We start from the raw sequence: 21,206 nt of genomic DNA on the forward strand, positions 1-21,206 counted from the left end.
TAGCGCTGCATCGGCCGAAGGCGGTACGATGAAAACGAGGACCTCTCGGACGTGGAGGAAATTGTCAGCATCAGGAGTTTCAATTTGGAAGAGAAATTAAAGAGTAAAATGTACCACGGGGATTTCGTGCATGCCATGGACGGCAAAGGTAACACAGCCGGGCCGGGGCTGTCCGGCCGCGTTCGCCGCCGCCTCCACGTGCGGCTCCGCTCCGGCTTCGGATTTCGCGCCCGCGCCCCTGCCCGGGGATCCGGTGACGCTGCCGGCCCGAGGGGAACCGGGGGCGGCTGCTGGTGGGGCCCTGCAGCCCGTCCTGTCCCGTCCCGAGGGATGCCCGGCCCGTCCCCCGCAGCCCGAAGGAGCTTTTGGTCCGGCGCGGTGCGGGATGAGCGCGGTGATCCCTGGCAGCTCCCCCCGCCGTGCCCCCCAGCGTGACCCCAGCGCAGCACCGGGCTGGGCAGGCATCAGCTCCTGGCACGGGAGAGGCCGAAACCCCAGCCCCCACTTAGCCAGAGGTGATTCCTGCTTCCCCTCCGCCCCCGCTTGAATGCAGGACCCCTTTTGCGAAAGGGTGCGATTGATGAGCCCGTTCGCCAGGCTCGGAGACTTTAAAGTCAATAACTTCTTTGTGTGTCTATCATATATTAAATTACAGCGCTCCCCTCCCCAAAGTTCCTCGCTTTGCTGAGGTGACTGGAATTCCGGAGCGGTAAGCAGAGCCAGACTGCCCCGCTCTGCCGCACGGGGAAACGGGAGAGCTCTGCCCGGGAATCCAGCGGGCCGGGGGGGCTGCAGGTCACCTTTATTTACCGCTGTGCTGCTGACGCGGATCCCTAATCCCAGATGGCTATCACCAAAACTCGGCCTGACTGACGAGCCTGTTTAGGATGGCTGTCTCAGGAAAGAAGTTTTGGCTGTAATCTTCCTGAAATTGCTCTAGCTGTGTGGAACCACTAATCGAGTTTAGATATTTCCTTTTCTCCCCTAGGCTTAGTTTTGCATGAGCATTTTAAGCTCCTTTTAGAAAAGTTGATGTGGTGGAGAAATTAAATACCTATCTTACTTAGGAAGGTATTTGTTTAGGAGATAAGCTCAACCCTGACCCCCCTTCCTCCAAACAAAACACAAGCAACTATTTTTTAGCTGGAAAATGTTAATTAATTTTCCAGAAAAATGATTGCATTCTACCCTCAGCTTCCAAACACTCCAATGGTTGCCACTGCTTCATGCTAAGGATAGTACAATCCACATCTTCCCTGGCTTGGCAGCTCCAAAATCTCTGTGCAGCTCTCTCCTTTCTAGGGAACTTGAAAATAAATGAGTGTCTTTTGTTATTTTGTTGTGGTCTGTGTCGGCTTTGTTCAACCCCACAAGGGATTTAAATGCTTTGTTGGGGCATTAGGAAGAAAGGATCTGCCTTGCTATTTGCTCTGGTTTTATTTTTACTATTGGTTCACTTTTTTTCTCTATAAACCTAGAGTTGAATTGAATCTGGTCGAAACAATGACAGTAGTATGTAAGAATAAAACAAGTTATATGAACACATGGAATTAGTTGAGCAATATTTTTTTTTCTTTCCCATGTCCTTGTTTTTCTTTTTAATGATATCTCATCTTGAAGTGGTGTGAATTTTGGCTTGAATGCAGTTTGTTAGAGCTATTTGTTCTCTAGTCTGCAAGGTTACATAGGTGCCTCTGCTTCTTCCAATATTACTCCTGATGTTTGTTGACTTTCTGACTTGGATCAGTGTCTGTAAAAAGTCTCTGTAGTTTATTTACTTGCTTACCAAAAGGCAATAGCTTTAATGGGGATGCCTATGGGCAAGGATGACTTATTTAGCACAGAAATATTTACTGGGTAACCTTAGCTAAATGGAGGGTTCATTACACTTACTTTGACACTAGTGGCAATAAAGTTTCTGTAGTTTTAATGTTCCTGTAAATGGATAATTACAGTGCTCTGATTTGGTAACTCTTAAGTAGGAACATTACATCCCTACTTGTCATAATTACTAACTGAATACAGCAAAGGAAAAGTAAAAATAGAGGGCAGTACATGTGCAGGCATGGGAGTTTGGCCTCTGGCTCCCTTCTTGCTTTCAGTATGGGTTTTAGAGCAGAGAAATGTCACGAATAGAGGCTCCGGCTGAGGTGCTTGTGCTGGCTCAGGGAGCGTGGACAGCTGGAAGAATCTTGGAGTTAAACTGTTTGTGTGTGCCTGAATAAACTGCAGGGAGTGGGCTCTGGGTTTGGCAGGGCACTTTGTAGTGCTGGACAGTCAAGCAGTGCTTTCCATTCCAAGGCAGTGTATGGAAAGGCTTTATAAAAGTCATTTTTTCCTGTAAAATGGGGGAATAGCAGAGCCATAGAAACAGTCCATGGCTGCTGCAGGAATTCCTCTGCTCTCTGTGGCTGAAGGCTCCAAACTGAGTGTGGGGTTTTGTAGCCATGGCTCACCCAAATCGCTGCCTTGTAACTTCCTCTCTAATCCCCAAATCGCTGCTATTGTGCCAGACCATGCATAGAGAAATCCCCAGGAAAGGCCAGTCCTGGGTAATCCTCAGAGAGGAGCAACAAGGTAATTCTGGCCAGTGTTAACATGACAAATTTATGTTTAATTTTCACTTTGATTGTGTATTATACTGTGACTCCCCACAATTCATTTTTCACAGACTTCCTAAGTGCTAGGAGCTGTGTAAAATCTGCCTATCAGCTCCTGGAGTTACATTGCTGATTAATTAAAAGAAAAGTTGTTCTGTTGAAACCAAGAGTAACCCCCACATAAAAAGAATTATGTATTCATGGAATTAGAGCTCTCTGGTAGAACCAGATAATGCTCACAAGAAAACATGTATTTATCTAAGTAGAAATGTGTAACTTAGAAAAGCTAAACTTACACATACATTTTAAACTACACATTTGCCCAAAAAATACCTGACTGATTTGCAGTATTTGGTCAGGATTATCTTTTAACTGCTAATTTGGTATTTCATTACAGCCTGGGTGTTTCAACACAGACCTTAATTGACAAACTGACTGGCTTCTATTTTATGTGCATCAGTGAACAGGAAAAATAGGGAGCAGCTGGGACAGCATTGTCTGTCACTGGGTTTCCGGTTTGGATCTAAAATATGCATTCTCTTTCTATTTCTCTTTAGGTGATAGGGAGTTCTTTGGTGAGAAAAGGGAAATGGGGAGAGTCTGAGAAAATGTAACTGTGAGGTGCCAACACCATTGTAATTGCTTTTGGATGTTGTTCTTATTCATTTCCACAGATTTCACTTTTGAGTATGTGCAAAGAGAAGCTCTCAGAGTTCCCCTCATCTTCAGAAATAAGGATGGTCTGGGAATAAAGTAAGTTACAACCAACTTTTGGTGATTAATAAATGCTTCTATAAAATAACCATTATGCTTTCTACTTGTATCTGATATTTCTTTTGATGATCTCAAAATGGATTGCAATTAGTAAGACTGTCAGCACCCTTGAGAGGAGGAATGATTATTTTCCACTTATAAACAAGCAGATAATGAAGTCTGTAAAAGTTAAGTGCATACAGCATGGTACTACACAGTCAAAAATATGTCAGCAGTGAAAATTAGGAATGAAATCCAAAGGTTTTTGCACCCAATCCATGCTGTAATGACAGAACAAACTCCCTTGTTTTTGACTTCTCAATTCTTTCATTCATTGCAGGTGGAATTCTAATGATGCCTGTCATTTTCCATTATAATTATGTCTCTTCAGAATGTTACAGCTTTGTAAATATTTAATAATGTCTAGTTAAAGATGAGATTACTGGAGCCTTTTTGAGGTGGCATTTTGTTAATATCCAGTATAAAGGATTTGGTATTTTAGTAAGAGAATCCTGGAACTTTGTTTGTGAAAGTGACAGTGTCTAAAAGAGAAGTATTAAAAGCATTAACATTATCAGTGTTTAATCCATAGTTTAGATGAATGTTCTTTGATACTTTTGGAAACTAGGATCATGTAACTGACTATTGCTGAAAGAAAGAAAATTAATTTTTTGAAAGCATCATTACTTTCCTCAGTTTCACTTTAGTTTCCGGATGTGGAACACCTCCCAGTTTAGGGGACAAAGGAGTCTCAATTGTTAATTAAAAGGAATCAAGCCACCCCAGTATAATTTAAAGAGAGAAATGACAAGCAGAGTTTGGGGTATTTGACAACCATGTGTCCTTTTACTGTAACAGCAAACAGGAGCTGCTGTGATGCTTCCGGTGATGTAGTGAAATAGTTTTATATGTTAAACTCTGAACAAGAAGTGCTCAGTGGGCTCTCTCTGTATGCATTGGTTTAAAACTGCTGCTTCTAAGGGACAAGTGGTAAAAGCTTCAAGAATTTCTTCCTGAAGAAGCCATGAGCTGTTCAGTGAGGCTGGGGAGTGTTTGGGAGCCAGAGCAGCACCTTCCCAGCACCCAGATCCTCCTCCTGTGGTTGGGGAAGTTCACATGAGATTCCCCTCAGTTCAAGAAGAAAAGTGGGAAGATGTTTCAGTTCCCACTGCTGTGCCAACGGTACCAGTTCAGCTCATGCTCCAGAGTGAAGATGTATAGAAATAAGAGCTCGTCCTGCAGACACAAACATTCCTAGGCTTCAATCACAGGAGGCTGTGAACATCATCATGTGGTGGATTGGGTGATCCAGATCTGTAGGGTGACTTTTGAGATACAATGGTCCACAAAATAATATAAGATGATTTTTTGACTTTTGACATTTTGAATATCTGCTGATGCACGCTTCCACTTCTGCTTGTGCTGAGCACTCAGCCTGCATGTCTGTGCCTGGCAGGGGTACAGAGCTGAACAGTTTGGTTACTGTGCTTCGAGGTACTCTGAAACGGCAAGGAATGACAGGAATGAGGAAAAATCCTTACAATGAAACTCTGCAAATTGCTTCCCTCTGTACTTGTGACCATCATGAACTGCTACTTGTAGGTCTGAAAGCAGGAAAGCCCCGCTGTGATCTCTTAGCAGAGGAGAAGCTGTTTTTCTTGGAGGGCTGTTTCCAAGACTGTAACTCAGGAAGAGAATGCTCTTTGGAGAGGTGTTATCTCTTATCTGAACAGCAGATATCTTGCATTGTTTTGTAGTTAATCAGATACCTGTGCTGGCCAGAGCTCATCCTCATTAGGATTTGAATAGGTTCTCTAGCAAATCTTTAAACATTTGCAAAAATGCACCCAGTGCAGACTGAGGTGTTTGCATTTCTCTTCTGGCTGAGGAAACCGGCAACACAATTTGTTTATTACAGATTGCTGAACATCTCCAATGCAGTCAGTCATATTTTGGAGTTAAGTCACCCTGCTGTACTATTCTTCACCACCTTTTATGATATTTGAAATCTTTGGAAGCATTCATAGTGGTTTTACACAAGATACATTTGTCTGAAAATTGCATAACATCAAGGGAAAAACATTTCTGCACAGTTCTTGCATTGCTGCTGTTCTGGATTTATAAACAGAAAACCAAATGACTGGTGACATTCAAGAAAACAGTTGGTTTGGGGATTTTTGCTATCATAGTTTTGCAGCAAACCAGCCCTAATTGTGTAAGAGGGAGTGTGGCAGTTGATTTTTATTTTGATTTATATAAATATGAAAAAGATTGCCTATCTAATTGTTGGACATTTCTGACACCAAACACAAGCAATCATTTGTCATTGTCATTTGCAGACAAGCCTGGCATGTTCTTGTTGCCCACAAATGGTTCCTGTCTCTTTTCCCCTATTTCTGACTTTCTAGTGCTTGGAAAGAAAAGATGAGCTCTGAATGAACCCTGAAGGTCAGTAGATTCAGGCTGTTTCATTCCAGAGAGGGAGTGAATTCCAAAGCTGTGAGGCCCTCACAGCCAAATGCAAAGATGTGAGGGTTGGCAGAGAACTAACAAAAGATACTGTCCAGCCTCTGCATCCCACCAGAGGAAGGTGATAAGGGTAAAAGAAAGTGGACAAAGAGAATTTGGCAAATAGTTCTCAAGATATGTGCATGCCAGTAAATGCAGTTTTTAACTTTACCTTTCAGTGTTTTCCTAATAGTAAAAATTATTGTTCTGCATGTTTGCCCATGGGCTGGATTATTCTAATTTTCAACTAAATAATGTCAAAAGTCCAGAAGAAAATTGTTTATCTTCAACGTGGGGCAGTACAAGAGAGGCAGAGCACTGAGCTGGCACGTCCCACTGGGCTGTTTTTCATTACAATTCCTTAGTCAGCTTTTGTGCAATGTGAAGTGTGAAATATTGTCAGTAAAATGAAGTCAATCACCCTTAAAACCTCAGCACTGTGTTTGTTTTCTTTTTCCATCCAGTTTCTATGCTGCAGAATTTTACTCTCTCCCTGACATGCAGAACTCACTTCTGGAGCAGGCTACTCTCTAATTACATTATGCCCTAAAACATTGCCTGTGTTAGAAGTGATCCTGTAAATGCATCAACATCCCTGAACCAATTATGCTACCATTTAATTTAGCTCTGAATTAGCCCAAATTGAATTGAACAATTTCCCAACCCACCAAATACAGCCAGGATGTCTTCTGCCAGACAAGGAGGTTTGGAACAGTGATTAAAACAAAGGGGCTTTATTAAAAAAAATTAAATATTTACAAGCCATGATTCCAACCTGTGATGATGTGGCTTTGAGCAGGTCGTTTTACTGCTCTGTGCCTCAGTTTGGCAAGTGTGATAATGCTCACCTTGGGGAACAGACATGAGGCACCACGACTTGCTTAACAAGCTATCAACATTTAGGATTTTATTGAAATCACTTCCAGCCCCTTCCCTTCTCTCCCACTCTGGTGCTGATAAAAAGTGCCCTAAAGGACACCTCTTCTCTTTCATTGGGAGTAGAAAAACTGTTGCACACTTGCCAATGCAAAGATGTCATGTGTGTCATTAAAACTTGCACTGTCCACACTTCAGAGGGGCCTTGCTTGATTCCACCTCCTGCACTATGGACAAAGAGCACCATACATTTATTTCTCCTTTGTTATGGTAACGAGAGTGTACCCATGCTTATCTTGACAGTATTTAACTTTGCTTTCTTTGCTAATTACAGAATGCCTGACCCGGATTTCACCGTTCGAGATGTGAAGCTATTAGTGGGTGAGTTATTTTGAATGCACTGGATTAACTCTATACAGAACAGAATTGCTTTTAAATACTTGTCCAGTTGTGTTTGTAGACATTTGTGATAACTCTCAGAATCTGGGAGAAGGCATGGAGAAGCAATTTGTAAATTAAAAAGGCTGGGAGAACCCTAATTAGTAGTTGTGCTGACCGGACTCCGATCTCATGCTGGATAATTGGCATTTGGAAGGGAGGGAATGCTTTTGCTCTTAACAGGTGTCCTACAAACACTTTTGTGATCCTGGAAAGCAGCAGCTCTATTGATCGAGTTCCTATTTTTTTTTAATCTGTTGTAGATCATCTGTTTGTAAAAGGTGTGTCTGGAGCTGTATCACCTTTTGCCTGTCTTCTCCCCTCAGTATTTATCAGTGTCAGGCCAGGTTGGTGCTTTGAGGGAAGGTTGTAAAGAGAGGCTGAGCACAAAGCCTTGCAAACTGCCTGGCTTTTGATGAGACACAAACCAGAGAACTGGTGACTGTCATCAAAGGTTTCCTAGCAATCTTTGCAGAATTAATGTTTTTTAACTCCAAGAAAAGCTATATCTTGACTAGGAGATTATACTGTATGTTTCTTTGAAATCTGTTTTTACTGAAGATGGGTGTGTTATTTATTGTTACCTGAAGTTGTTACTGAATAGTTATCCTGCACTCCATGAAGTTGTCACTGTGGAGCAAGCTGGATGTTGGATGTGTTGGCTGCAGTTCTTCTTGGAGATTTTTAACTGCATTCCTGCTAGTTAGAATTAACTCAGTTTATTTACCTGTCTTGTGGCAGCAGTTTATCTTTAAAATTAGGTCAAATGCTGCATTCTGAAACACAAGTGTTTTTAAAAATTACTCTTTGAGTTTTATTGTCAATAGGAATATCAAGTCTGGAAAAGATGTAGCTAAGAAAAACAAAGGAGAGGAACTTGTGCCTCGTTTCTGCTCACTTGGGGTTATCAGTGAGAGAGGGGTTATCTCTGATAACCTTCCTTCACAAACAACTCAGCAATGTTGCTTAATTTATGACCATTTATAAGCTCAGGAAAAATATCTGGCAGAAAATGTTTGGGAAGTAGGGTGGGAAGTGTTATTTGATGGTCAATCTGAATTAAATTAGAAAATAAACTCCTAAATTTTATGGATTTCCTAAATACCTGCATGTGCACATTTGCAGATACAGAAAAAAGCCTTTTTGCTGTGGAGGAGCTTTGTATAAACTCTGTAATTATCTGGACCCTGTTGCAGTTTTCTGAACTTGTTCCATGGCTGATAAACTGCAATTCTGTCTCTGAGGCTGGAGCTGAGGGTCTGACGTTGAGATGTTTTGGAGCAGTGTAGTGTTGCATAACAACAGTGTTTTTCCTGTGTAACAGTCAAAGTGTGGGAGTTGCATTTCCTCAAGATTGATGTCCTTTGAAGTATTAGGGGGTGGAGATTCCTGTGTACACGGCCAGCAAAGCGAGAGGATATTTATAAATAAAATTGCATTTATGAAACAATAGAGCAGAAATAACATTTATAATTAACTTTGACATTAAGTTTAATGTAAGAGCGTGCCTGCTCACAGCTGGATCAGCAATCCCTGGACCTGCTCTTGGCCAGATATCACATCATGGATCCTTTTACATCATGTTTGGGCAAACTCCCTTTGGAGTCATTGTGCTGAACCCATAATGTGGTCCAGAACATTGTCACCTGCCCTTTTTGTAATACAGCTGATGACTTTTGGCATCACAGGTGGAAACTCTGAATCAAAAGATCTAAAATATCTGGGAAATGGACTGTGAGTTGTACCTGAAAAATCAGAGTTCTTGTGGCAAATCGTTTTTCTAGCTGTGGAATTTGGGCTGGGTGGAACAGCCACATTGACACTGAGAGCACATGGGGGAATTCCTGTCTCCATGCCAAATTTTAAAATTATCTACTCATTATTCCTGGAAACACTAGTGAGCATCTTCCTATAGCATATCATTGCTGATATTTTTTCTAGTTTTATGTTACGTGTGTTGCACTCACTATCTAACGTTCAAATAAAGATCATAAAATTCTTGTTTTATTAACATCTGCTGTCACTGGAGATGTTGAGATGTCATGGCAGATCCCTCAGATCTTCCTGAACCTCCAGGTTTGCATTTCCAATGTGTGGTATTTTGAGAACTTATTCAATCCTTTGCTGAACCTGGGGAGGGAAGGATGTTTGGTGAATGTGAGATGGAATGATCATAACTCTGCATCTGATTGTGTGTGGGAGTCAATAGAGAGAGAACACAGTCTGGAAAATGTTGTTGGCTTTTTAAATGCTCATCATCATGGTTTGCTGGTGCTTTTTAAACCTCTCATTTCTTCTCTTTTCTTCTTCGAATCAGGGGAAGCTCATTTGTTACAGAACCCTTTAAGGACATGGTGCTGGCTTTTTCCAAAGCACATAAATTCCATGGGAAGTTAATGAGCCTTTGGTCCCAAACTCTGCTGAAATCTTACTTTCTAAATCTTACTTTCTATTTCTAATGTGACTGTTGTACCATCTTCACAGGGGAGAACCTAAAAGTCACATGGAAATAACAACAAGCTTTTAAATCTCCCTTTGAAAACTCTGCTCTGTGGCAATAATAATGAGAATAAAAAAAGCATGGGTTGATTCCTGGTTTTGGTTACTTGAGCTTAGGGGTGTCTTTTTTAATCTTTTGTCAGACTTCCAAAGAAACATTGACATTGCTTGAAGGATTCTTCTGTTTTCCTGGCTTAAAAAATGCAGCAAGCAGCTGTAATTCAGTTTGGTGATGTTCATGACCTCCTGTTTCTGACACGAGTGCCTGACTGTGCACCCATGTGCAATGTGTGTGTGAAACTCTGCCCTACAGTAGCTTTCCTTTCCAGAGCCAGACTCCCACCTCCACACAAACCATCTCCTGGATGCTCTGTAAAACCTGAGCTGATGGATTAATTTCAGCAGTTGGAAATGTCTCATCTGTGAAATGGCTGTGAGCCAAGAATACAAATGGAGAAGTGGAAAGGAATTCCTGGCCTGCTCAGGAACTCGAGACAACTCTTGAAAGATGTAAAGCTCTGTTGTAATTTAATAACTTTTAGGCATTGTAATTTCATTGCATAAGGTAGATTTGATTGCTAATTCTGAAGGGCAGAATGTCACTGTCATCTCTTCATAAGCTGATTTAAAATCTGATTGAGGGTCATTGGCCCTCTTAGAGTGTCCTTAAACATCTGCCACATCTGCAGAAAATCTTTGGTGTAATTTCTGCAGGGGTGCCTGTCATAGATAGGCAGAACAGCAAAAGTGTATTTTCCCAGATTGTCAGCTCCACTCTCTGCACACAAGTACCTGTGTGAGAGTTTTATGCCAGGTACTCTGCAGTAAAGGGGAATTGCTTGCCTGGGGCTGAGCAAGGAGCAAGGTGTCTGCCTTGCTCAGCAAGCTGCTGAAAGCCAGGGCTTCCCTGGTCACTGTGGACCCTCTCCAGCCTTTGCCACTCCTGAATTCAAGGACTGAATGCAGTCATTTGTTTCAGTCTTTGATGTCACAAAACCAAAGCATTCCATTTTGTAATTTGTTTGAATTTTGTCTTTATATTGTCCTTCATGGACGTCACACAACCTGAAGCTGGCAGCCCTGAACACTTTTGGAAGCTGTGAACCATGTAAGGGAGAGAGAGAAAGGAGGTGCTCATGGATGTGTGCCTCAGTCTACCACTCTGAGCTCCTTGCTCTTTCTCTGATTACTTCTTTTTATTGGGACTTTTTTAGAGGTTTTCTTGGGTCACCATGGGTTGAATTTAGAGGAGTATCTGATTTTCTGTGGCACCTGCAGTGCCTCCCCCTGTGACTCTGCACTGCCTTTGTCTCCCTGGGCTGTCCCAGTCTGCCCAGGAGCTCTGTGGGTAGGGATGCAGGCCCTGCACGAGCACAGTGTCTCTCTCTAAACAGCAGTGGCCAGTCTGGATGTATTTGCATTTATTTCTAATTTTTAGCTGGAATCCCAGCTTTTACACTCACACTTAAGTAAAGTAAATAAAAAACGAAATGAATGGGAGTGGTGCTGGCTCTGTGATGTGCATCAGCTCTTCCCTCTCTGGGCTGGTGCAGCTTTGTGTGCCAGGGTAGGTATTTGTTGTGCACCCCCGAAGTGGAGCTTGCAATCCCAGCAGGTGGCAAAAGGGGAGATTTCAAACATGCTGAGGATTGTAAGAAAGAAAAGAGACTTTGGGTTATTGTGATCTCTGGGCTGAAGAGGTTAAAGTTGTGACCACAGCGGTCACTTCTGTAGGATCAGCAGCATTGTCCTATGGAATTCACCGTGCCCAGCCAGGCATTGTATCAGTGGGAACAGTGCAAGTACAGGACTTAGACTATTCATGGGGTGGTCTAACAACTGACATCAACTCACTGATTGATTTTATTTAACTAACTCACTACGGGTTTATTTATAGAATTAAAAGAAAAAAAACGAGTAGGAGCAGCAGAGGATGTGTCATCAGTCATGCAATTTGCTATTAAAATCTGATGCTGTAGACTGGACTGGGCCCTGATGCTCATAAGTGTAGGAAATGTTTGGTTGCTGTGTTCACAAACTGCCCTGAAAGACTTTGGTGAATAAAGAATCCAAGCAAAGTTGAAAGCAGCAAAGCTTTTAATTGTGATACAATTTGTGCATTGAGGTATTGCAGTGAAGAGCAAGTATAAGCAAGCTCCAGTAACTGTTGCAAAGGCCAGTCTTCATCTGCCCAAGGAGATGATGCACAAGATGTGACCTAATAGATCATTTCAATATTTGGTTCCTGTGGTTCTGTCAAATCCCTAAAGACCTGGCAGCAGGCTTTGATCTCAAGACAAAGGGTGAAAGGAAAACCAAGGCTCTACATATCCTGTTGCTTTCTTTGGTGGGGGTAGCTTAAGAAATACTTGATTATTGCTGGGATTTGCCTTCTCATTAGAAAGACCAAAAGAACAGAAGCTGAGCCAAAAATTTCAGTTGTAAATTGACTGTTTAAAGAAATATGTGTGAAGGTCTCTGCCTCAACTATGAGTTTATAATCATGATGTCAGCGGAGCAATATAATAGAATAAGTTACATCATTTAAATCCCTGATATTTTCAAGGGAAAAGTCCTATAAGTAGTGGGGGATTGGCACTCCTAGTGCAGGTCAGCCTTCCCTCATCCTACTGACAATTTCTGGAGGAGATGCTGTGTGCTGTTCCACATCTGCTCATGGTTTATTCACTAAGTGCACCACAGTGCACTGAAGTGAGGATCTGAGCTTTCATTAACATCAGTGGGTGAAATCAGACCTGCAAAGGAGTATTTCCCTGCTGTTTAGATTTATTTTTTCCCCACAGAGGAGAGCCCTAAGTAAGGTTTGTGAAGTTTGGTGTTGCAACATTTTCCTCATTGAAGGAGGAACTGCAATTCTGCAGTGTGGTGGTGCACAGTAAAAAGTGTGGCCTTGTTTTCCCAGGTGAGAACCAGGCAGAAAAGTGAAATGATCTGCTAAAATCAGAATTTGGGGAGTCTCAGTTTCTAGTTTTCCTGTAAACTGTAAATGATGAAGTGAATGTAGGAAGCCATGGCCTCTTTGTGCAGGGACTGTGGTGGGGAGGAACAAGTTCCCTGAGTAGTTAATGTCAGCAGGCTGATGTAAATAATTTAAATTCAGTTGGGACAGAAAGAATTTCTGCCCATCAAATGTACCTAACAGCCATAAGCTATGTGAGGCTCTGCATCTTTCATCCAGCCATTTTTGTTCTCTTAAATACGCACACTGCTGTGGTCCCCAGGAATTCCAGTTAAAATGGGAATATGCATGCCAGGTACTTCACAGAGAGACAAGAGCCCCCCTAACCCATGCTTCTGGAAGCAGGTGATATTGAAAAAGGAACAGAAAGCGATATAAACGTTGTAGGTAATAATTATCCTGGCTCTATAAAATGTTTTATATACGTATTAAAAACTGTACATACCTTTATAGATGTGTATACACAGACCTGTATAAATTTCATTCAACACTGAATCCAGAATCATAAGCAGTGTTTCCATGGAAGAGAAAATTGTGGTGCTGGTGGTGACTGCAGGTCAGGTGGGTAAAGGCAGGAGGGAGGGCAGAGAGGTGTAAACCACTCCTTTGACATTAGCATACATTTCTTGTGCTGTGTCTGCACAATGGTCCCCCAGCTGGCTGTGCAAACCTTCAGCTTTTTGTTAGCAGCTGCTCAAAAAAGCTGAAAGCAAATCACAGAAGTGTCCCTGAGTAGCTGCTTCCTAGTGATTTTTTGGTTCATTCCTCCTGCGTGTTTGCTGCTCCTCTCAAATTGATCTGTTCTGAAAATTGTATCATGGTTGAATTCACATCCAACTACAAAGCGTCGAGAGGCTCGTAGTGTGGTCTGCAGGCAAGTAGGGGAAATTTTGTCTTAATCAATGTACAGTTCTCCATCCTGTGAAAGAAAATTAGCTGTGTAGATACAAAAGAAGGACAAAGCAGCCACACACTGCAGCTCAGAAAACTTTCCATCATTTCTGCTGAATAGGGACTCAGTGTTGCCTTTTCTATAGAGAAACGCTCCATTTGTTTCAAGGAAGTTGTGAAATTGGAGACCCAGAGGAGTTAGGAGGGAGGCTCATTAGAGAGGCTCTGTTGTAAGGAGCACTTCCCAAAATTAAACTGGCTGCTCAAAGGAAGTGCAAAAGTCTGCCCCCAGACTTGCATCTAAGTCTTGATTAAGATGTATGGGTCTCCCCTGGTGTGGGGATTTGTCCTGTCAATGGGAATGGCACGTTGGGAGAGCAGAGAGCTGAGTCAGGAGTCAGTAACTGCTGTGTCTCCAGCTCCCCTCCTTGTGTGGAGGCACAAGGAGGAAGCAAGGTCTGTGCTCTGCTCCTGGGACCCAAATAATGCATTTTTCAAAACACACTGGGCCAGGCTCTCCTAGGGGAGAGGAATCATCACTGATCTCATGGGAGGGGAGGTACTTGGATGAAATATTTCCAATCATTGTAAGATCTCTCCTCTTATTTCTCATGGGGTTTTTGTGCCTCACTGGGTGATCTGTGCCTGGCCTGCTCTCTGGGTTCTGCTTTTTCTGCTTTTCATGTAAGTGGGACCATTGAATATTAAGAAAACTGAGTTAAAGAAACATCCACAGTTTGGAAGGCCAATGTCTGTGTAGTTTTATACCAACTTGTGAACATGTTCCTCAGGCTGTGAGAATTCCAACTGAGGGTACCTCAGCCTCTGGACCCTACAGGTCACACCCTGAGTTCATCAAGGGACTCAGATCCACAAGAGACAGCTGAGAGGAGCAGGGGATCCAAGAGCACCTTGAAGCAGGAGATAAGGATGGCTCCCTGCAGGAGGAGGCTGAACTTGGATGTTCCTCACAAGTGACTGTAAAATAATTACATGTCACTGCTATTCCCATTGATCTGAGGCTACCAGCCCAAACCCTGTGTTTTTAGGGAGCTGGGTTATGTACCTGCCTGCAAACTTTCCAAAGGGAAAAATGGAGAATCAGAAAGCAGCTTTCATCAGGGCCCCACTGATTTGTCTCAGATGTTATTCAGAAACATGTGTTTGACATCCAGTCCATAAAAAGAAATTGTTTCCTCTGTCATATTGCTTTGTGACCAAAGCTTGTTTTAAAAACTTGCACAATGTTTTTTTTAAATGCTCTGTTTTTAAAGTCAAGGTCTAAATTGCTCACAGTCATGCTGTTGGGCCTGTCAACATGCTTCATGCTCTAAACTGAGAAATGTCCTAAGTCAGGCCTAAAATCAGCAAATAAATATTACCACTGAAAATGACAATTTCCCAATGTCTTTAAGCTCAGATGGAGTCAAACTAATGGTCTGTCAGCAAAGGGCTTTGTAAGTACTATTGGTATGAACTAGACAGACTCCTAGCTGCTGCATTTATTTTTAAATTTAAGTACTGCAAAGAGGAAACATATGGACAATAAAAGTAAAATAAAATAAAATATAATGTGCTATTTCATTGAAATGATTGATTCAAATTCTATCTAGCAGATTTCTCTTCCCAAAGTACAGCACTGGAGGTTTATTGGCTCATCCTTTTGTCTTTGTGCTTTTTTCTTTCTTTTCCCTTGAGCGACCTCTCCTGTTTTCTCTGTTATCCCTCTTTCCTTGAGGAGGCTGCTGTACTGCACAGAACTTGTTTTACCCCCTAATTCCATAGAAGTGTGTGAGGAAGTACAGGTAAATCCTTCCAGACTCCAGCAAGTGTTCTTAGGATACTCTTTCCAGCCATGAGCCAACAGTGATAGAGAGAGCAGCACACTTTGCTGTGAGCAGGGCCAGTAGGACTTGGCAGGTGGGGTTTTTTGTTTCCCATGGAATCTCTCCCCCCTTTGTGGGACACCAGCAGTCCCATATGTCAATCAGACAGCCTAATGTGATTTCTGACCTCCTCCACCTTAGCCAGGGCTAGGAAGAATTACAAAGCTGTGGAGCTGCACTGTGTTCTCTCCTGGGCAGAATTAAAATTAGTAACTAGACAGCAAAGTTTCTGAATGGATTTTTTTCAAGTGAAGGTTCCATTAGTGATTTTCCTACAGTCTGAGGGCTCTAATTTGTTGAAAATTGAAGTGGTTTGTGGCAGCTCTGAAGGAACCCTTAGGGACTTTGGCATCCACCAGTGTTAAGGTGGAGAAGTGCATAAAGAAAGTGGAAATCTCTGTCTATTAAGTGTTGTATTGCAGACTTTCCGAGGATGTTGCTTCATTTAACACTCACTGGTTTTGTGCCTCTTAAACAGCTCATTGTTTAAGAAGAAAAGCTGCAGTCAGTAATAGCAGGAGGGAGCTGGGCTGTGGTTGGTGTCACTGTGGGATTTCCCCAGTGCTGGTGCTGGCTGCACATCCTTCCCCTGATGTTTGTGGAACTGGCTGGGAAGAAGCAGGGAGCTGACCCCGCTTAAAAAAAATTATTTAAGCCTCATCAGTTTCTTGAGTATTGGTGAACAGTTTGTATCATGAAACCAGGACCTAGGGCAGACAGAGGTTAAAACTTACCCAGTGTTCCCGATAGACTGGAAATAGAAACTTCTCCCTCTAATACCAATACCAGCTCTGGTGCCAGACCATCTCTCTGTCATCTAAACTGGCTCCAGCTTTGCTGCTGCTGCTGCCTGTTATGTGACCAGGGGAAGTGTCTCTGCTCCTTGTGCTCCCTATCACAGCCAACAATTTGTTTTTTTTTGCCATACCAATTAAGCAACTCCAAATTGGCATCCTGCTCATTCTCTTCCTTCTCTCCTCACTTCTGGCATTGCTCTCCCATCCCCTCCTGTGTGCTGGCACAGGCTTTCCTCCTTCTCATAGTGAGGTGGTTCAGGAAGTTGAACCAGCAGAAAACTCACACTGTCTTTGTCCCTTGCAGAAAGGTGGAGGAATTTATATACATTTATTATTTTTATATTATTTTGGTGCTTGTTTAACTCTCAGCAGTACCCAGTGCTGGGCTAAGCTTTAATGGAAATAGCCTTCCCCCTCTGTCATTGGTTTCCACTGAGGCTCTGTGCACCAGAAGTGCCAGGTGAGTGAACTCTGAGCCATGATTAGGGTTTCTGTGTAATAAAATAAATAAAAAGAAGGCATTTGATGCTCTCTCATTATGACTTTTTGTTTTTCCCCTAGAAGTAAAAATGAAATATTATAACACTCACTTGCCTATGTTTAGCACGTCCGCTGACTTGCCATTTTGGAAGAAGAACCAGTTCTATTTTTAGAGCTGAACTTCCTGTTTGAGCTCTCTTTAAGTTTGTCCTTTGCCTAACACAGGCAAACTCTTTAAAAAAATCTTAGTTAAACTGGGACAGTTTTGCTAAAAACAGTCATGTTCATGTCCAGATATAAACAGCAATAAATCTGCTTGGAATGAACATTACAACAAAAATACAATCTGCAAGAGAATGTATTTCCATGATGTCAGGACATGAAAGTGAAATTGAAGTGATGTGTTGGTGTGGTCGGCCATCTCAAAGCTTCTGTCTACAGGTGGATTTAAAGATGAATTGTCCATGTGGAAAAACCAAGCAGAGCAGCTGTTTTAGGGTAACTCCCCACAGTCACACTGTGTTTCTGCAATAAGCATCCCCTGCTTTAGCTCATCCAGACTAGAAATGAGCTGTCTTATTTGGGAGTGATCCCGCCCAAAATCCTAAATATTTTATGGTAGTTGTTGTGCTTTACTGCAATAATATACCTTCGTTCAAAACTACCTTCAAGTGTTGTGCCTTTACCTAAAAATATATATAAATACCAGCATGTTTGGAGGTTTGGTGTTACCATAGCTATGTATTTCTTCAGATGTTCTCATAAGTGTGGGTACAAGATGTGTGGGAGTGTTGCAACCCTTCTGACACCTTCAGATACCCCTCTAGGCCAGAGGGAGCTGCAGGATTGCTGCTATAGTGCACATGTTGATGGGTAATGTGAGTGTAGTTGAAAGTCTTCTTCCATTTCCTAATTGCAAAGTATGAGGGAAACCAAGTTTTCCTCATTATGGGCTGATGATGAGGCTTCAGAGGGCTGAAAGGTTATAATTTTTATATTATTTTTCTATATTTTGCTGTTAAATATACTTTATGTTGAGACATTTTAGGAAACTATTAATTTAAATAATTTAAATTATTTTTAATCTTAAAAGAAATTTGATAAGATAAATAAACCATAAGATTTTCACCAAAGTTATACCCCATCCCATTTTTTCTTGGACCTTGTATTATTTCCTTTCTATAATTGTTATTTTTGTGCTCTGTGTTTTCAGCCACCTGGAGTATGCTTATACTACAGGTTAATGCATTGGGATATAAAAAGTTATATAAAAAAGTAAAATGCGTCTTTGTATAAGGAATTATATATATATATGATATAATATTATATGATATATGATACATGATATATGATATATTATAATTATATAAAAGAGTAAAATATTTCTTTGTTTAAGGAATTTTTTCTATGAGCTTTTCAATGTCTGAAGCTTCTAAGAATCACTAAAAATGATAGTTTGGGTAGGTGTAAGGATACTGATTAATTCCATATCATGCCACTAAAACACATGATCTGCCTGAGCCCCTTTCCCCAGCCCAGCCTGCAGCATTAAGGCTGAAGGGGTTGCCCAGGCTGTCCCCGCACACATTTTGCTGTGGGCACACAGCTCCTCCCGCGCCTTATCACAATTCGGCATTTGCTATCAAACGATGAAGCTGCAGGGCCGCCGGGGAAGGTTCGTGTTTTACCCCACGGCAGTTTTACCCCTCGGTGAGGAGGGGATGCTGTGACCCCGCTGGGAGGGCTCCTGCTGCACGGCCAGACTGGCGCTGGGGACAGACAGACAGACACGGCCGAGGGGAGAGGGAAGGCAGAGCTCGGCACAGGGGATGCCCCCATTGCAGCACAGGGCACAGGGGGTGCCCCTATGGCAGGACAGGGGGTGCCCCCATTGCAGCACAGGGCACAGGGGGTGCCTCTATTGCAGGACAGGGGATGCTCTCATTGCAGCACAGGGCACAGAGGGTGCCTCTATTGCAGGACAGGGGGTGCCTCCATTGCAGCACAGGGCACAGGGGGTGCCTCTATTGCAGGACAGGGGATGCTCCCATTGCAGCACAGGGCACAGGGGATGCCCCCATTGCAGTACAGGGCACGGGGGATGCCCTGCGGTTCCCTGGGCCCGGCGGGGCAGGGAAGGCGCTGGGCGAGGATCTGTGGGGAGAGCCGTGCGCGATGGTCGGGCTCGCTTCCCTTTGTTCTTCTGTGCCCTCTGGTGGCACTGAGAGCGATGGGATCGGGACGCGCCTCTTAATTTGCTCCTACCCTGGCTCTGAAATGCAGGGGATGTCGGGAACAGCTCCACTTGAGTACGGAGTTTCTGCTCGGATTCACATCCCTCCCCGTTAGCAGGGGATATCATAATGGTCTCCCGTGGGCAGCTGAAGAATACGTGCTCGCAGCTCCGGGAGCTCCGGGGGGATTAACTGGGATGCAAGTCAAAGCCTCAGTCTTTAGGTACAATTAACCTGCTAGCGAGGCTGGCAGATTTCCTGAGGCTCTGCCAAAAATGCTGCTTTACAAACCAAGGATTTTTTCCTCATAAGAAGCATAAAGATTAGGCAGAGCAGCGGGCTGGTCCCTCGGCGTTGGAGGTTGCTTTCTGGTTGTCAACACTGTATTGTACCTTCAGCACAGATCTCAATTCAGCCAGAGAGGGGTAAAATAATTCCCCAAGGTAGCTTTATCCTCTTAATGGACAGGCTTGATAATCATTCTTACAGAAAGGACATTTCCTCTTTGCTGTGGGGGAGTTGCACCTTTTCCTGCTGGTGCTGTGCTGGAGAAGAGACCACAGCCTAGAAAACTCTGGTGTCGTTTGCAGCTCTGATTCACACCTCCTGTGCATTTCTCATACTCTGCTGTGTGGTTCATGTTTGCATTGCTTCCACTGCTCCAAATATCCATGCTAAAATCACATCATGGAAAAGGATGGGCCATGCTGAAGGCTGGAGTCTGGCAGCTTGGATAACCTGAAGCTCAGGCAGGGGAACAGTGCTTCATTTGTTAGAAATAAAAAATGGCAGTTGCTGGACAACAGAGGATATGATTATAGTCCCAGCATTTCCCATTCCCTGTTCCCTCTCTGGAAAATTGTTAAAATATTTTATATGTGAAGGGAAGTGTGGGTGCAAACTATGCAGGGGAGATCAACAGGAGCTTTGCTGAATGACTTCAGAGCTGGAGCCCATCATTCCATCATCCCAGAAGTGTCTGGGATGGCCTTGGTGAGCTGTGATTTGGGAAATCATTTGCTGGTGCAGGGAAGATGCCTGTGTAGCCTTCATTCCTGGAGGGCAGTTCTCTCTCTGACAAGGGGACAAGGTTTGCTTCCCTGCTGCTCTTGTTTTACCAAGAAGCCCAGAAGACCCACTCTCTGTGCCAAATCAGCTTGTCCAGGGTGGGCAGTGGGAGGCAGGGACCCTGCATAAGTCATTTTTCCTCCAAAAGTTCATTTCTATGTGAAAAAAAATGTATTACAGCGTATAGAAATGCTGTACAATTCAATCTATGAGAATCTTTACAGTGTCTTGGCCATTAGACCTCTAAATAAAGGGAACTGATTTTATATATGCTATTGTCACCTTAATTCTAATGGGGATTTTACTAATACATGAGCTGGAGTAACTTGATATGTTTTTAAGATTTTAAGCAAAGCATAGTTCTCCTGTAGCTCATACTGATGGATTTTTTTTTCAACTTACATCCCTGCAATTGATTCTTCTGTCTCCTTCTTGCTGTTGTCTGTTCCTCTTGTCAGAGATGGCACTAGCTTGTTTCTTAGTTACTGTCTCTGTCATCCTTTGGGGATTCACTTGTGCTCCACGAGCAAGCAGCAGGAGAGGAAGATGTTTCTTTAGGCTGTAAATTCCCCCAGCACCACCACTCTGCCTCTGAGTCACATCTGCTGCCAGAGAGGAAGCAGTGCCTCCTAATCCCACATTGCCCAGTCCAGAGCTCCCCTGGAAAAGCATCCCGGGAAGTCAAGGGTGAAGTGGTGCACAGTGCACTGAATCTTCCCCTGTCAGCAGGGAGAGACTCTGCCAGGCTCCAGGGGTCTGTTAATCCATGTCCAGGGGTGATGAGCTGAAGTGAGGGACAGGGGAAAATAGGGTGAGAGGCTGCCAGGGTGACTGAGGCCCTGCTGGGACCTGCTGGGCTGCCCCAGGCTTGGTTGAGGGGTCCCTTCTTGGAGAACACAGTGATAGTGTGATAAGGGGATGCCTAGGAAGTGGTTAACAGAAATGGATTGTGGTGAAATGTGTGTGGAGCTGCTCAGAAATCCATCCTGACCTGAGATCTCTCAGCCTGCCATCACTTTTTAGGCCTCTGTGTGCTTCTTTCCCTTGCTCTTTACTCTCCTAGATGATATTTTTTCACCTTGTACAAAGAACAGGAGATAGAAGAAAGAGCTGAATCTTTTCAGGACAGAAGAGATAAAGCTGGCAGTGAGCCAGAGCTGCTGTGCAGTGGCCAGTGAACACCAGGATGTGAACCT

General features: G+C 43.2%; 1 protein-coding gene across 2 annotated transcripts in view; it reads left to right on the forward strand.

Moving 5' to 3' along the window:
- KDM2B (lysine demethylase 2B) overlaps window positions 1–21,206 on the forward strand; it is a 103,754-nt gene that overhangs the window by 1,195 nt on the left and 81,353 nt on the right. For both annotated transcript variants that reach the window (XM_030958583.1, XM_030958584.1), the window contains exons 2-4: window positions 4–148; window positions 3,275–3,353; window positions 7,072–7,118. In XM_030958583.1, coding sequence (XP_030814443.1) covers window positions 4–148; window positions 3,275–3,353; window positions 7,072–7,118 — 271 coding nt within the window. The remainder of the gene's footprint in view (window positions 1–3; window positions 149–3,274; window positions 3,354–7,071; window positions 7,119–21,206) is intronic.

The sequence above is a fragment of the Camarhynchus parvulus genome, chromosome 15 (assembly GCF_901933205.1).
Source record: "Camarhynchus parvulus chromosome 15, STF_HiC, whole genome shotgun sequence".
NCBI lineage: Eukaryota > Metazoa > Chordata > Aves > Passeriformes > Thraupidae > Camarhynchus > Camarhynchus parvulus.